The following is a 16,731-nucleotide window of genomic DNA, read 5'->3' on the forward strand; positions in this document are numbered from 1 at the left end:
TGTGGTGGCTAAGAACTGGAAATTAAGGGGATGCTCAGTCTTTAACGCGAAGCAATCTGGCTGCTGATCCCATCATGCTACTGAAAACCTCACTCTCAATTTGACTGCCTTTTGTCAGTTCTCATCCTCCTGAAAACCCCTTCCCCCTCGATTTCTCTTCCTTTGCTCTCTCCAGTCTGATCCCCCCTCTTTTGGTCTCCGTCACTGGTTCACTCTCTTTTCCCTCCAGGTTTTGTTCTAGATCTTCTCTGTGCCCTCCCTCTTGGTGATGTCATCTGCTCCCACGGTTTCCATGATCACCTCTCTTTGGATAATCCTTAAATATAATACACTGATTCAATCTTAATCTCTTCCCTGAACTTCAGTTCCACATCTTCAACTGGCTCCTGGACAGCTTGGATGTCCTACATCCTCAAAGTCAACATACCTTCTTCAAAACCTGCCTTCTAGGGGCAGCTAGGTGGCACCGTGGATAGAGCTCCAGCCTTGAAGTCAGGAGAACCTGAGTTCAAATCCGACCTCAGACACATAACACTCACTAGCTGTGTGACCTTGGGCAAGTCACTTAACCCCAACTGCCTCACAAAAAATAATAATAATAAATAAATTAAAAAAAACAAAAAACCTGCCTTCCCTGCCTCTTCCCTGTTTTTGCTGATGTATCAGTCATGTAGACTTTTGGAAAATTTAGGGTTATCTTTGACTTTCCCTTACTGCACTCACCATAGCTGCCATGTCACGTCAATCCCACTTCCACATCTCTGCTGATGTGTGTGTTCTCTTTTCTCCAGTCATCGGACTGCATGAGGTTAGATGAAGAGAATAATGGTAGGGTAGTGAATGTGACTGAGACAAATTAAACCAGAAAGAAAGAAAAAGATCAGGGGCAAGGGCAATAATTCCATAAGACCAAAGATAGAGACTTCTGAGGTGATGGCTGTAAGATCAGTGCTGGATAGTTAGAGGAGGAGACACAGAGCTCTGGAATCAGATAAAATGCCTTCCTCATTCACGGGCCAAAGGAACAGGTAGGGCCTTGAGGGTTCAAGGGAAGTTATGAAGAAGTGCTGCTCAGCCTAGGCCAGAAACTGAAGCCTGCATAAAATAAGACTGAGGAGGAAGTACGCTCCGAAAGGGATCTGGAAATCCTTAGTCCTAGAAATAGCAAATCTGAGTTTCTTTGTTTGGCATTTACAGCATTTTGGAAACCTGTGCTCAGCAAAGTTCTTCTGCTGGTGAACTACCATCTCTTACGAATGCTTCTTGTACTTTGGTTGTGTTATTTCCCTGTTTCTTAATAAAATTATCCTTTTAAATGTTCAAATCCATTGTGGGTGTGTCTGGGGAATGGAATAAGCAGTTTCCATACTCATCAGTGCAGCTAAGGGGTGAAGCCAGGTGCAGCAATGTCAGGGACTGAACAGTTACAAGCAGCAGAACCTGGACAAGACCTGGGAGCTGGGACCCGACTGTCCCTCAGGACAATCCCCTGCCTCCCTGTAAGCCTGCCTACTCTTCTATCTCTCCACACCAGGGCACTGAGTGGATCCTCACTCCAAAATGGTTTGGGAGAGTGGGAAAGAGAAGGAAGGGACATCATAAGAGATAACGAGAAACTCAGCTACTCCAGGTCCCATATTAGCATTTCTGAACAGATGTCCCTATGACTACCCTCTTATCTCCAAACTCTTCTCACTCTAGGAGAGACAAAGTAAACGGCTGCATTGTGTTTTAGAAACCAGTGACTTTTTTAATGTTAAAATACAATGACAGAAGCCCTGAGATGGCTCTCAGGATAAGGAGCCACTCATTCATGGGCATGGGGGACAAACACTGTAAAAATAGAACAGCAGAGGTTGAGAAGAGGCCCTCTTCTCTCCCAAGCCCCAGGGCATTAGTGCTTCCTCATTCACAGCCATAGACTCACAGTCACACTAGACAGTGAGGGCCACCCCAGCAGACTTGTAGCTGCAGTCTCTCTTCCATGTGGCAAGAGGGGGGTGCTCACTTGACACTCAGGAGCTGCTTCCTCTGTTGCTCCAGCAATGCCTCGAGGTGGTCAGCCCGCTTTACTGCTGCCTGGGACACACATACACAGAGCTTGTCAGGCTCAGGGCCTCACAGAGGACATCACCCCCGGGACAGATCAAGAGGTAGAGGGTGGAAGGAACAACTTACTTCATACTGTTTTCGAAGGTTGTTCACAGTCTCTTCCTTCTTCATTATAGCCATCTTGACCCTGCGAGGAGAACAGACACTAGGTTGACTAGGAAGCTCCAATTACCCCACAGCATATTTAGTCAATGGAACAGAAGACCAGTGGAACAAACCCCAGACTGAGACTCTGAAGATTTGGATTAGAAACATACTTTGGCAATAATTCAACTTTGTGACCTTGATGAAATCACTTAGCTGCTTTAGGCCTGCTTCTTCATCTGTACCTTTGTCTACAGAGGAACAGTCTTCACACAACCCACTAGGCAAATCACTATGATGCCAAATCACCAGGCAACCTGTCCAAGGGCTCAGACCACTGCTGCTTCCTATCAACCTCCCTAGGAGACTAAAGATTGCTCCATACTCACCCACCCCCTAGGGATATACGTTCTGTCAGCAGCACAAGAACATGACTAGCCTGCTAAGAAAGGCACTGTTTAGCCCTCACTGACCAATTCTACAAAAGGGCATTGTTATTTATTAATAACAAGTGAGGACTTTAGTGCTGAGCTATCTCCTTCCATAGCCCAAGGGGGCCTTGCCTCTCAGATCAATACCCACAGAATAATTTACTTATTTTTGGTATAGATACATACCTTCTCATAGACTCCTTTCCTAGGCCTACTGGTTCTGCCCTTCCCTGCCACACCCATGACTGGGATGTGTGCTTAACAGTACTGGTATCATTCCTCTGGCTGCATTAGGATCAGTAATATATGGCTATACTGGGATAGCCCAGAAAGTATGTTTAAACTGTATCTTGTTCTGGTCCAGTAATTCTCCTACTATGTCTCTATGGAGGGCAAACCTGACCAAGAAGGGCAATGGACTATGGGTCACTTGTAGAGTGCACCTTAACCAATGCAAAACAAGCAATAAGAGTGAGCTGGGCAGCAGTGGGTGAAGTGAATCAGTGCTAAATAGCTGCTTTGCAGGATCCATCCAACTTTTTCTCCTAAAGAATTTTCTCTCATATTGGAAAATTATAGGGGCACATGGGCTATCCCTAAATAACAGGGGCAACTAGGAATGGGAACAGAAGCGGCTCTCCCTTTATTCCCTGGCCTCCATTATACCCATCCTTTCCTTCCATATATCACAAGTCAAAGCCATGTCCTCCCCTGGTTGCCGTGCTAAACACTGAGTAGATCCTTGAAAAATGTAGGTTGTGGAAAGATTTACATGAACTGATGCAAAGTAAAATGAACAGCACCGGAACACTGTACACAGTAACAGCAATATTGTACAATGATCAACTGTGAATAATTTAGCTATTCTCTGCAATTCAATGATCCAAGACAATCCCAAAGATGAAAAATGCTATTTATCTCCAGAGACAGAACTGTGGAGTCTGAATGCAGATCAAAGCATATTTTTTCTTTACTTTCTTTATTATTCTTGGGTTTTTTGGGGGGTCTATTGTTTTCTTTCACGTTATGTCTAATGTGGAACTATGTTTTGTATGACTTGGTACATGTATAACCTATACCAAACTGCTTGCCTTCTCAATGAGGAGGAAGGCAGGGAGAGAATTTGGAACTCAAAATTTTTTTTTAAATTAATGTTAAAAATGGTTTTTACATGTAATTGAGGAAAAAAATATCAAAAATTTTTAAAGTGCAGGTTTGCTGTTATTCCTCAAGGAAGCCTTCTCAGACAAGAATCAACCCATTTACTGATGCAAAGAGGAAGGACTGACTGGCTGGAACCACGGCACTCTCACCTTTTGTGCACTTCCTCCAGCTCAGCTTCTTTGTCCCGAGTGATCTTCTCTAGTTCTAGCTGTTGGCGGCTCCGTAGCTCTGACATTTCTACTTTCAATCTCCTGTTCTCCTCTTCGGTCGCCATCAGTCGGTCTGAGAATTCCTGGCGGATCACCTCTGACAGGCTGCTCCTCTCTTCCATTAACTTGTCCTTCACCTGCAGGAGAAGCTAAGAATCAGAGGCAGCCTGTGGATGCAGGGAAGGGGAGAGGACATTCTGTAAGAGCCCCCCAGCTTATGGTACCTCCAGGATGCCTGGGCTCACCATCATTACATCCTCCACCTCCTTCTCCTTCCGTTTCACAAGGCCCTGGAGCCGAGAGTTCTCGCCTTCAGCCTCCCCAAGCCGGCCCTTCAGCTCTGCACAGCGCTCCTGCAGCTTCCGCTCTGACTGCTCCAGATCGGCGAGTTCTGCCTCATATTTGTCCCGTACACGCTTGATCCTGAAGGCAGGAAAGACCCAAAGATGAGGTGGGGGACACGCTGGCAACATCACAAGCCCTGACGTCTAGGCCGAGTTTTGTCACTGACTTGCTACTGGACTTTCAGTATATCACCAAATCCCTCACTCTGTCACTGCATGTCACTGGTATCTACTAAACCGCATTATAACCCCTTCTACACATTGATCTAGGTCCACGCTTGTTGGCTTTTGTGATTTCTCAGCCTACAGTGGATCAAGTCAGGAAATCCGGGTTTGATGCCTGTCTCTAAAGTTGACTGTGACCTCATGAGAGAATCATGTACCTTCTTGGGGCTTCAGTCTCTTCATCTATAAAGCCGGGGATAACCACAGTCATAACAGCCAATGTTTACAGAGTGCCCCAAAGTTTACGAAGTGCTTTACTGTGTATCTTTCTACACCAGCTGGTCCAAACGCGAAGCCCTGGCAGACCTCACCCTTTCATGGCCAGAACCCCACCTGGGACTGCTGTGCCGCCTGGCAGCTGCCTCATCACCTACTTTGTCAAAAGCCATGTCTCCAGCCACATTTTGTGTCCCTCTGCACCAGCTTCTGGCCCTAATACCCCTTCCAGTTTTGGAACCATAATTGGCTCAGGAAAGGGTGTGTCAGTATGTGTCCCAATTATTCCATTCACCACCCCTTTAACTTTTCAAACCATACGCCCTCCTGGACCACACATTTTACTGTGTGTGTTGTCTTTTTCAACTAGAATGTAAAGCTCCTTGAGGAAAGAGACTCTCTTTGCTATATATTTGTACCCTCAGCGATTAGCACAGTGCTTGACACACACTAAGTGCTTAATAAATGCTTTTTCATTCATTCGTTGTCTGCTACTATCGTCACCCCTATTTGACAGACAAGGAAACTGAGTTTGAAAGAAGCTAAGAGACAGGGTCCCTCTACATGACAACACCCAGCTGAACTACCTGCTTCACAGGGCTGTTACCAAAGTGCTTTATGAACCTTAGAGCACTATCTGAATGTAAGAAATCATTATGTGAGGCCAGGTGCCTCACACTGCCCCTCTCCTGCAGCATTAGCAAGCCCCTGTGGGGAGGGTGGGGAGGGTTGGTGTGCTGCAGCAGGGCCACTGATACAGCGCAGATCTGCAGCTGGAGGACCTGCTCCTGACACTTCAGTGTCACCATGGACAGCTCTCTTAGCTTCTCTGCGTCTGTTTCCTCATGTGTAAAATGGGAAAGTTGGACTTGGGGACAGCAATTTGAGTTTGAGTCCCAGTTTCAGCACTATGTAATCATAAATGAGGCAATTAACCGCTCTAGATCTCAATTTCCTCATCTACAAACTGGGAATGACAACAGCTTGCACCACTTGCGTCAAGCACTTTGTAAACTGCAGAACAGTATGTAAACATCAGCAACTTATTTTACTCTGCTAGACTACAAGGTCCGTGGGGAGGGGGAGTGGTGGTGCCTATGAACCTGGATGGATAACTTATTATCTTTATTTTCACTAAATCTTATGTCATTTATTTTATGCATTTAAAACTATTATTCTGAGGAGTCAACAGGCTTTACCAGAACACTTTCATTAGGCTAATTCCTGTTATTCTACCTGATCTCACTCCCCAGCATACTCCCACGCCTTTTAATCTCGACACTCCTGTGATACTAAACCCTTGGCCGCTAAAGAACATCCCTTCAATCTCTTTTCTTGCTGTTCATTTCATTTCCATCCCCCCAAACATCTGACTCAAGTTTTGCCCTCTGGAACCACCCGCTCCATAGTGAGCAAACTTGTTTTCATTTAATCCTCTTCCTTTTTCACTTCTTCCATCTTTGGCACTAAGATCCGGCTCCCTCCTGGTGATACTGCTTCCCTCAAAAACCTTTCCAGATATGGCTGCACCTTAAACTCATATAGTAACTCAGTGATCAGTCACTGATCAGTCACGGTGGTAGAGTCGGGAAATTCTTGCTTCTCATTGCTACTTTTGGACCCTCCTTTACTACAATCACTTAGCAACCTGTCTTCCACTGAAGATTGTTTCTTTGGCTGTTAAAGAGGCTTTTTACCACCCAGAAATGAAAGTTCTTGCCCCCAAAGTCCTTGGCACTGTCAAATGGTTCAAAATCAGAAACTGTTATGATTTTATCAGTGAAAATGATATTAAAGAGGCATTACCATCTCCTTTGTCTCTGCACCCTAAGCCCCCATAGGATTTTTCCATTCTCACTTGTATCTGAAAGCTCTATCTGTGTGGTCTCCTTTATTAGGACATGAGATTCTTCAGAGCAGGGCCTGTCTTATTATTCTATTTATATCCCCATCAGTTAACAGTACTTTAAACATAGTAAGCACTCAATAAATGCTTTGTTTATTATTTATTCATTCATCCCTGTAGAAGAACATAGTGCCTGTCACTCACCTTTCCCACCAATCAGATTTTCCTGAAGTGTAGGTCTGACCAGGTCACCCCTCTGCTCAACAAACCCCTATTATTTACAGGATCAAATATATAAAGTCCTTGGCATTAAAACTCTTCACAACCCATTCTCTTCCTAATCATCTTATGCTGCACTCCTTTCTACGTTCTGTGATCCACATCGGTCTAACTGCTGTTCCTTGCTGCTGTCCCCCATGCTTGGAACGCTCCCCCTCCCAAATTCTTGAGATTCCTTGTCTTCCCCTCTTCCAGGAGGCCCCAGCTGTTAATGCCATCCCCTTTGAGGTTACCTTCCATTTACTATGTATTTCTCCTATATGTTCTGATGGAGGAAGGGAGGGAGGAAGAGGAGGAGGGAGGGGAGAGGGAAAGACACACACATATATATATGTAAGAAAATATATGTGCATTTGTGTGTATACACACAAATGTTTTTGCTTTTTCTTTCTACCTCTAGTGCCTAGCATGATGCTTCTTGGAATATTAAGTGCTAAACAAATGCTTAATTCATCAAACTTCCCCCCTCTCATCCACCTCACATCCTGACTCAATTGCCAAATCTTGTCATTTCTATCACCATAGCATCTCACTCACACAGCTGCCACCTTGGTACAGGCTTCTCACCTCATGCCTGAACCATCACAATAGCTTTCTAGTTGGTCTCCCTGCTTCAAGTCCCTCCCCACCTCAGCCCACCTTGCACTCAGTTGCTAAACTGATTTTCCTAAACTTTAAGTCCTCCTTAACCCAGCTCCTCCCACCTCAATAAACTCCAGTAGCTCCTTATTACCTCTAAGATCAAATTTAACATCTTCAGTTAGGCATTTAAATGTCACAATCTGGCTTCTTCCTACCTTTCCTTCCTTAATATACAATATTCCTCTCCATTCACCCTATGGCACATAGTAGAGACTCAATGACTGCTTGTCATAGATACAGTGATTGTCCCCACTGCAGTCAGGTCAGACTTAACTCTTTTAGCAACACCTGCCCCAAGAATCGTCTTTTTCCCTCTGGCTCTGATTCTTACCTGTTCTCAGCTGTTTGCTCACACTCCTCCTTGGTCAGGGTCATATCAGCTTCAAGCCTCTGGATAACCAGCTCAATCTCCTTGTCTCTGACTTTGCGAACTTCATCCTTCAGCTCACGCTCCCGTTTTAGCAGCCATGCTTCCTGAGACAGAACAGCAGAGACCCCAGCAGATGTTAATGAAGACTATTCTACTAAATAGTGGGATACAAATTTAAAAAAAGATTACAACTCCTGACCACATGCTGATTTCCTTTTCTTTGAATCCTGAGATGAGATGGCGTGAGATTAAGAGACAGGAAGGAGCAGAAGGGAAAGACATGGAAGGTTTGTTGACCAATGGGAGTAAGTATTGGCTTTCACCTCTTTCTTTAAGTAGTTGGCTTCCCAGGCTTCCTTCTCCACCTCTAGCCGTTCCTTCAACGCTTTCATATCCAGCTAAAAGACAAAGCAAAGCCCTATGATACAGACCCTACCGACCACTCTCCACTCACCCCAGGGCCTGAGCTTCTGCCTGCTAAAATTTGACCTACAGCACCTTGAAGAATAAACCTGTGATTCCAGAAAGACTCAGAGCTTAGGGCAGAGGACAGAGCAGGCTTAGCTAGTCACCTTTTGGCACCACCAAGGGAGACCAAGAAGTTCTCAGAGCAACTAGAGCTGCCTGTGAGGGAGAAAAGGAGAAGCCTGGGTTTCCTGAAATGTTGCCGGGTCTACTAAGAAGTGCCCTGGGTTGAGAGTCAAGAGACTCAGCAGAGTAAAACAATGCTCTGAAATCTTAAGTGACCCTAACCTTCCTTTGGGCCTCAAGAGAAAGAGTCACAACATGGTAGGTACCTGATTAGTGTTTTTTAGGTTAAAATGAGTTCATGCTGCTATTGTGAGAACAGAAGAATGTCACTGGGTAGTTTTAGGAAAAGCTGAGGTGGGGGGCTGGAGGGGTGACAGGCAGATGGAAGGAAAGAGAGAAAGGGAAACCTGGTGCCGCCTTTCTTGCTCCTCTCTCCCCTTTTCATATTCCTCCCTGAGAGCCTTCGTCACCACACAGCTGTTCTCCTCAAGCTGCTGCTTCAGCTTCTCCAGCTCTATCCGCTGCCTGAAAAGGTACAGTCAGAAGTGGTCAGTGCTAAAGAAGGCAGGTGAAAAAGAATCATGGAAAAGCACCTATCTGGTGGACTGCAGCAGGGCTAGTTCCCACAAGGCCTCCTGCCCCGCTGTGGTCTGTCCTCACTCCCAGCTACCTGGCTGCTTGCTGGTTTAGTCGCTCCTTCTCTTCCGCCACCTCACTGTAGAGTCGGCGCCGCTGCTGCTGAAGGGCCTGCTCCTCCTCCTCCAAGTGCTTCTCGTATCTGTTGGGAAGACAGATTCTTCTCGATTATCCTTATTTCTGCTTAACCACTGAAGGGAGGGTGCATTTCCCTCAATTCCCTCCATCTGCAGTTGAATCATTAAAGCAACAAGGATAGATCATCTACTATCAGCTAAGTTGACACAGTAGATTAACCAGGGCAAGTGTGCGTTGGGGTAAGGGAAAGTGAGACAATTGTGTTAAGGTGAGCCAATAATGAGATGTGGGAAGGGAAGACCCATTATGCCCCCACCCCTGGGATTGCTTTTGTTTATGGGGAACATGTGAGTAGGATGCTGATCAAATGCTAAAGTTTGATATGGGGAAACACTCCTGTTCTGCAAACCCCAAGCAGGAAAATAAATACTGAAAAAACAGGAGATGTATTGTAAGAGAGAAGAATAATAGTGACAATAATAATAATTTGGAATTATATAGTATGCCATAGTTGGCAACATACTTTACCTATATTATCCTATTTGATCCTTGCTAAAACAGTTCAGCTCATTCTGCTCTGGGTACACACTTGCTATTCACATGTCAGGTATTCTCGATTCTCCCCATTTCCCCCACAGATTATGAAACACTTATGAAAACTAACATAACATTTTCTTTAGCAAAGTACGGTCTCTGGGATTCAATACAGGAAGAAACAGTGAGCATATATGAGGGTTTTTCCCCCTAGCAGGGGTATCTAGGGTTCAAGGAGAAAACCACACCAACCCCTCCACTACCTCCTTCCCTCAAGTCTTAATATTTGGGCTCTAATGGCTCAGAGCGAGTGTAAATAGCAATTGTTTCTGTTTTGGCCAGAAACCCTGAGGTCTTCCCTTCAAAAACTGATTTTTTTTTTGGACTTACGTAAAAGAGGCCATTCTTTGCCTCATTTCTTACCTAGCCTTGATCACTGAATGGGCATTGTCTCAGACAAACTGAGACCTGGGAAAGACCTTAGCTTTAAAAAGGCCAAGGTCTCCTACTGCATCTGGGCCATCTCCAGTCGTCCTAATCTATATCTTGCCACTGTACCCAGATGGCTCCAGGAAGATTGAAGCTAGTGACTTTGTACAGCCCTGCCTCACTTAAATCCAATTCACTTGCAAGTCATGACACCACCTTCCTGATGTCATGATCCTCTTCGAGGATGAAGGACAAACAACAAAGGAAGATCAGACTTGGATAATAAGCAGCTGTGTGAGGCCTCAGGGAAGTAACTGAAGCAGTCTGGTCCTACCATGAAATGTCAAGAATTGTGGAGGACCTCAGAGATTACACGTCCAACACCTTCATTTTACAGAAGAAACAGGGGCTTGAAGAGGTAAAGCTATTTGTCCAAGGTCATGCAGTTAGCTAGTGGCAAAGGCAGAAGTCAGGTCTCTCGATTCCCAGTTCACTGCTCTTTACCCCACCAACATTCTCAGAATCACTCATCAGCCCTGTGGAAAGCACAATGTTAACTGGAGAGGGGTGAGCCAGGGCACTGCTTTTGGATTGAGAGCCCAGTTCCATCTCAGACTCTGCCAGGACTAGAACAAGCCACAGCGCCGCTCCAAACTTGTCTGTCTCATCACTTCAGAACAGGTGGTATGATGAGCACTCACCTCCTGACTTCAGGTGCTGACCCAATTTCAATCACATTAGGAGTCACATGATAATAATCATCACCACAATGATGACAGCTAACACATGTGTATGTTATGTGTATGTATACGCACGTGTGTATCAGTCTATCGATCTAACCACATCTATCTATACATATATACACGTATATGCACACAAATGTATATGTGTGTATGTGTGTATGTATGTATGTATGTATGTATGTATATCACTTACAGTGCCAGGAACTGTGCTAAAGTGCTTCACAATTATCTCAACAACCCTGGGAGGCAGGTACTATTACTCTCCCCATTTTACAGACAGGGAAACTGAGGCAAATCAAGATTAAGTGACTTGCCCAGGATCACACATCTAGGAAATATCTGGGATAGGATTTAAACACAGGTCTTTCTGATCCCAGGCCCAGAGCTCTGTCCACTGCACTGCACTGGTAGCCCCACCAGAAACCCTTCCATGTACCGCTGCCGGGCCAGCTCCCTCTCCCGCCGGCCCTGTTCCTCCTTCTCTCGCTCCAGGTGCTCCCTCAGCTCTTCTGTCTGCTGCACATAGCGCTGAGCGGCTCGCTGGTCTGACTGCAGCAGCTCAGCCTCATGCAGGGTCTTTAACTTCTTGATTTCTTGCTTGTGCTTGGCAATCAGCTTCTGGATCTCTGGTTCCAAGCCTATGGCGAGGGACATGAAACAGTCACGCCAAACACACCACACAGGAAAAAGGCTCCTACAGATGAGCTCAGGACCCAATCTCACTTCTGGAAATGAACCCTCCTCTCCATCCCCTCAAGTACAAAAAGAATGCTTGGGCATTTTCCTGGCAGAAAATGGAATCTTCCTCCCCACTCCCAGGGGGAATCTAAAGAGGGAACTGTCACCAGAGAGAAAGAAAAAGGGAAAGAGCATTAAAGCCAACAAGGCTGGGAAGCATGAACTGTCTTGGCCTTAGTATCAATGCTCCTGTTTTCTCTCCCTTCAGCTGCAAGGCAAGAAGAGAAGGTCTCAAGGCTGGGCAAGGGTCCCACTCTCTCCAGGGCATTAAAAGATTCATAGACTCCAAGTTCAAAGGGACCCTGGAGGTTTTCTAGCCCTGCAGCCACCTCCTCTACAATTCCTTTCACTTGAGTCTCTTCCTAAATGCTGGGGTGCTCACTATTGTCAAGGTGATCTCTCCCCATGCAGTTCCTCTCCCAGACAGAGGCATGCCTCTGTCCTTTCTCTCCACTGGGCCAGTCCTGCCCTCTAGAGCAGCACAGGAACATCTGTTCTCTTATACATAACAAAGCCTTTCAAATAGTGAATACAGCTATGATATTTTGCCTTTTTTCCCCTCTTCTCCAGGCTAAGCAGACCCAATTCTTTCAACTGTTCCTCTTAGTTTATGGTTTTCAGATCTTTTTTCTTTGCCCAGGAGAATGACCTCGACATCTGCTGCAGCAGAACAAAAAGCCCAGCAGGGAGTTGTACCCATGGTGAGTGAGATCAGAGAGAACACCTAGGTGTCCTTGACAAATATGTCACTGGTCCACACGAGCTACATCTTCAGGCACAGAAAGAGCTGGAATGATTGCTAAGTTACTGTCAACAACAGGTGACAATTCCCAAGAGTGGCCTTCTGGTCCCCCCTACCTCGGACAGTGATCTCTTTGATCTTTTTGGTTTTTTCATTGATCCATTTCTCTCTTCGGATTTTTTCTGTGGCACTCATTAGTTCTTTGAGTTTCTTAATCTCCTGTGAACAAGAAAGGATGCTAAAGAACAGCCCAAGAAGTGGAAAATGAAGCCCACATCTTTCCATTACCACCTATTTTCAGACTCCTTAAACCAGTGGAGACTTAGGAAAGTGTTCATTTCCAGGTCCTAACAGTAGAACGAGAATAACAAAGGCTACTGATACATGCAAAACAACCAGAGAATTTTGAGAAATCTACCCACCAATGTCAAAGTTATAGACTGCTGACTTTCCCAAGGATTGTCCTCTCCACACAGCTGTCTCTTTTCTCATGGTACCTCACATCAAGTGCTAAAGGACTTCTGAGCAGACTTATTCACATAAGATAATCTTCTTGGCAACATCAACAAAGTTGAGCATACGCTAGTCAGCCTAGTCCCCAGAAGCATGTCTACTAGGCAAATACTACCTACCTCAGTGTTCCCAAGGAGGAGGCCAAGAGATGTCTGAGACAGAATTCATCTAGTTACCTTAAGAGGCAAATGCCATAAAACGCCTCAGATACTGAGAGCTGGCTTTAAAAGGGACTTATTTTTAATAGGCCAATCACTGTCCTAATGGTTTTATATTTCTTTTGTAGACTAAAAGAACTCCACCTATTTCCCTATGAGGCAGGAAGGCAGCAAAGAACTTTTTGCTTGGCAGAAAGGGAAACTAAAACAGAAAAGTGTTCATTTTTAGGCAAGGGCCGGGTATTCAAATTCCAAATTTTTTCCCCCATCCACTGTCTTACTACAGTAAACTCTGCATTCTCCTGCCTCTTCCCTAAAGCAATGTTCTTCCATGGCCATGTCCTTGTCACCTTCTTTAACCTCCTCCCCAAGGTGAACAATGGAGCAGAAAGGATGGCATAGGGAAAAGCTTTGTAGACAGCTTTGTAGAGGAAGAGGTCATGAGGTTTCTCCTCCTGCTCTTCATGGCCCTTCTAACAGAGAGGCCACAAAAGGATACCAATAAAAACCACTCCACGGCTCCCAGATCCCACACTTAATTACAAGGCTTTAGAAGCCAGAAGTTTTTAACCTGGGATCTGTAAAACCGTTTAAAAAAAAAATACACACACACACACACACACACACATATACACACATATATATTTTGACAACTGTATTTCAATATAATTGGTTTCCTTGTAATCCTGTGTATTTTGTTATGCCTTTAAAAACATTCTTCTCAGAAAGGGTCCACAGACGTTACTAGACTGCCAAAGGGATCCAAGGTTAAGAACCCTTGCTTTAATTGGAGTTGGAGAAGAAGCAACAGAGATGAAGTGAAAAAGTGGGCTCTAATGGCCACTCCAATAGAGAGTCACATCAGGAATAAGCAGTACTGAGTTTTATGAAATACCTTAAGAAAGCTATCAAGTACATCAGTATAAAATTTGCATACATCTACATAAATTACACAACTCCTATTCGGCACAGATTGAAATTAAATTACTATAGTCTCTTGAAATTTGTCTTTCTTAATTTCTTCTCCTGATTTCTTCTCATCATTTCCCCAAGCAAAAAAGGACTGGTTTATTAGTATGCAAATGTGAGTTGTGAGCTCTCTCAATTCACCCGTTATCACATTAGGATATAAAAATGTTCCAGCATTCCTCAGGTAAGATTTATGAAGCTATCTTGCTCTCAGGTGGCTTTGCCTGTGATATACATGATCCAGGGCAGGTCTTCAGGGTTTCCTAGGTCCTACCCTCTGAGGCTCACCCCTTGCCCCTTCAATCCCTCCAAGAATCCTGGCAGAGACATGACAGCAGAAATCTCCCTCACACAAAGGCCAGAAGGCACACCACACCTAACGAAATAGGGGAAGAGAGGAAAAGGGAAAGGAGGGACAAAGGAGTCACAGAAATGAAAGCCCTGCCAAAAGAAAAGGAGAGAGCAGTGTAGGCAAGCCCCGCTGCCTCACCCACGGTGTAGTCAAGGAACCCATCCCCCTTGAATCTCTCACCAGTTCATGCTGCTCCTGCACTTGGGTGATTCTCTTTGTGTATTTCTGGTCCACTTGCTTCAGCTCAGCTACCACTGCCTCGCACTTCTCACTCAGGACCTTCTTGTCGTCAATCAGCTGAGATTTGAGGAGGGCACCAGGTGAAGCTGATAACTCAGGACCTAAAAGTACTGAGGGGATACTCCCCTAACTTCAGGATTAACTCACAATTGTTATAGGAGGAAGGGAAACCCAGAAAGCAGAGAAGACTAGAGGGAAACTAGTCCCAGTGAGTTACACAAACAGAAAAGCCTCCTGTCCCTGGGGGTGAGCTCCCTGAGAACAGCCCTTCCACACTACGTCCCTACAGAATCTTCATGTATCCTACGTTGGGAATAGGAGTTCTATAAGAAATATTCCTGAGAGAAGGTGGACTTCAGGGAGGGCTGAATAAACTGGGACCCAAGAAAGGAGGAGAACAGATGCATCAATCCAAATATTGGCTGTGGCATACGAATTCAGACTGCCATGTGATGGTGTGTGAGCCTGGCCGGAGCTGGGGAGATAGGAGAGCATCACATATCTTGTCGATCCTCAGAGCCAATATTTCCCCTTCCATTTTCTGCTTCCCCCTAAGGTAGCTTCCCCTGTTGCTTCCTGTCATGCCCTCTCTCCTCTTCTCCACAATGACTGTTATTTGTGGGATATTTCAAGCTTAAAAGTATCACATGACTAAGCCTGAAACTTCTGGTATTCTGCTAGCATCCTCAAAGGGATATTCAGCAGAATTCTTAGCAGGGCTTATAGGCAGGTAGGGTCATTGTTCCAGAACACGTTCAGAATATGTACCTCAGACAAAAACCTTCTAGTTCCTACAGCTTCTGCATTTGGCTAACCCTTTCCTAATCTGGAAGTACCTGTGTGTATCTGACCCACCCCCAACATTTGACTGTCCCTGCTGTCCTGACCTGTGGAATGCATATGGGTCAGGAATAAGGAAGGAGGATATAAGACATATGCAGTCATTACAAGTAAAAACAAAAACAAAAAACCCTAGTTCCATCTTCAAGAGGCATCTTAACATCTTCTATTCCCACCTCAAATTTCTACTCACTCCAATCTATCCTCCATACACCTGCCAAAGTGATATTCCTGAAGTCCAAGTGCTTCATTAAAACTTAGATCACTTCCCCTCTCAAAAAACTCCATTGGCTCTCTATTACCTCCAGTAACAGGCCAGTCAAACTGGCACTTCATTTCTTCCCTCCACACCTTTGCACAGGCTGTCCTCCAGGCCTGGCACATACTCCTCTCTCACCTCTACCTCTGAGAATCTCTGGTTTCCTTCAAGGCTCAGCTCAAGTGCTACTTTCCATGAGACCTTTCCTGATCCACCCAACTGCTAGTTCCTTCCCTCCCATCACTGGGTATTTGTACATATGTACACGCTGTCACACCCAAAAGAATGGAAGGTCCTTGAAGGAGCTGTTCTACTCCTGTCTGTGTCCCCTAGCACAGTGCCTGGCACATAAAAAATGTTTGTTGATTGACTGAATGAAGCAGGAACAAGGATCATCCTCCCATTTTGCAGAAGGAAAAAATGAAACTTGGAAAAGGAAAGTGAGATGGCCTCAAATCAACACAAAAATAAATGGCAGAACCACAAGCCAAAATATAGTCCGTAGTTTCAATCCCGTAAACTACCCACTAGGTCCTGCTACTTGCCATGGGCACACGGGGTTACCTGATCAATGAAGGCCAGGTGTCTCTGGATAGCAGCTTCATACTGCTCCCTCTGCAGCCTGAGCTGGTGGTTTAGCTCCTTTTCTGTTTCCTTCACGTTCCGCACAGTAAGCTCTCGCTGCTGAGCCTGTCAATGGGGTTTCAGGGGAAGAGGATGGGAGGGGAGGGGGGGTTGGCTGGTACCTGGGTTCAAATTAAAGGAGCAGAGGCCAAGATCAGAGGAGATGGGGCTGACCGTGGGGCAACTAGAGAGTTCTAATTCTACTGGAGCTCACAGTGGGAGGAAGCAACAAAAGAAAACCAAAAAATGTTAAGGGAAAAAAAAAGCCGTTCTGAAACACCCAGATTTGATTCCCTGCTTATGAGAAGCAAGTAGTTAACATGCTGAGTGAGAAAGGCAGGCCTACAAGACTACTCCTTCCTCTAATGAAGGGCAGAGGATGCCTTCTACTGCAAATTTTCTCAAGAAGTGGCATTAAATCAC

General features: G+C 45.2%; 1 protein-coding gene across 1 annotated transcript in view; it reads right to left on the reverse strand.

Annotated features, from left to right (window-relative positions):
* Positions 1-1,724: 1,724 nt before the first annotated feature.
* Positions 1,725-16,731, reverse strand: part of CEP131 (centrosomal protein 131) — a 49,124-nt gene continuing 34,117 nt past the window's right edge. The window contains 12 exon segments of the mRNA XM_021000868.2: positions 1,725-2,079; positions 2,179-2,239; positions 3,941-4,137; positions 4,246-4,423; positions 7,884-8,026; positions 8,246-8,320; positions 8,861-8,978; positions 9,124-9,231; positions 11,310-11,511; positions 12,470-12,572; positions 14,526-14,642; positions 16,249-16,374. Of these exon segments, the coding sequence (XP_020856527.1) occupies positions 2,005-2,079; positions 2,179-2,239; positions 3,941-4,137; positions 4,246-4,423; positions 7,884-8,026; positions 8,246-8,320; positions 8,861-8,978; positions 9,124-9,231; positions 11,310-11,511; positions 12,470-12,572; positions 14,526-14,642; positions 16,249-16,374 (1,503 nt within the window). The 3' untranslated portion in view covers positions 1,725-2,004.

This window comes from Phascolarctos cinereus, unplaced genomic scaffold (genome assembly GCF_003287225.1).
Source record: "Phascolarctos cinereus isolate Bilbo 61053 unplaced genomic scaffold, phaCin_HiC Scaffold_5;HRSCAF=322, whole genome shotgun sequence".
Taxonomy (NCBI): Eukaryota; Metazoa; Chordata; class Mammalia; order Diprotodontia; family Phascolarctidae; genus Phascolarctos; species Phascolarctos cinereus.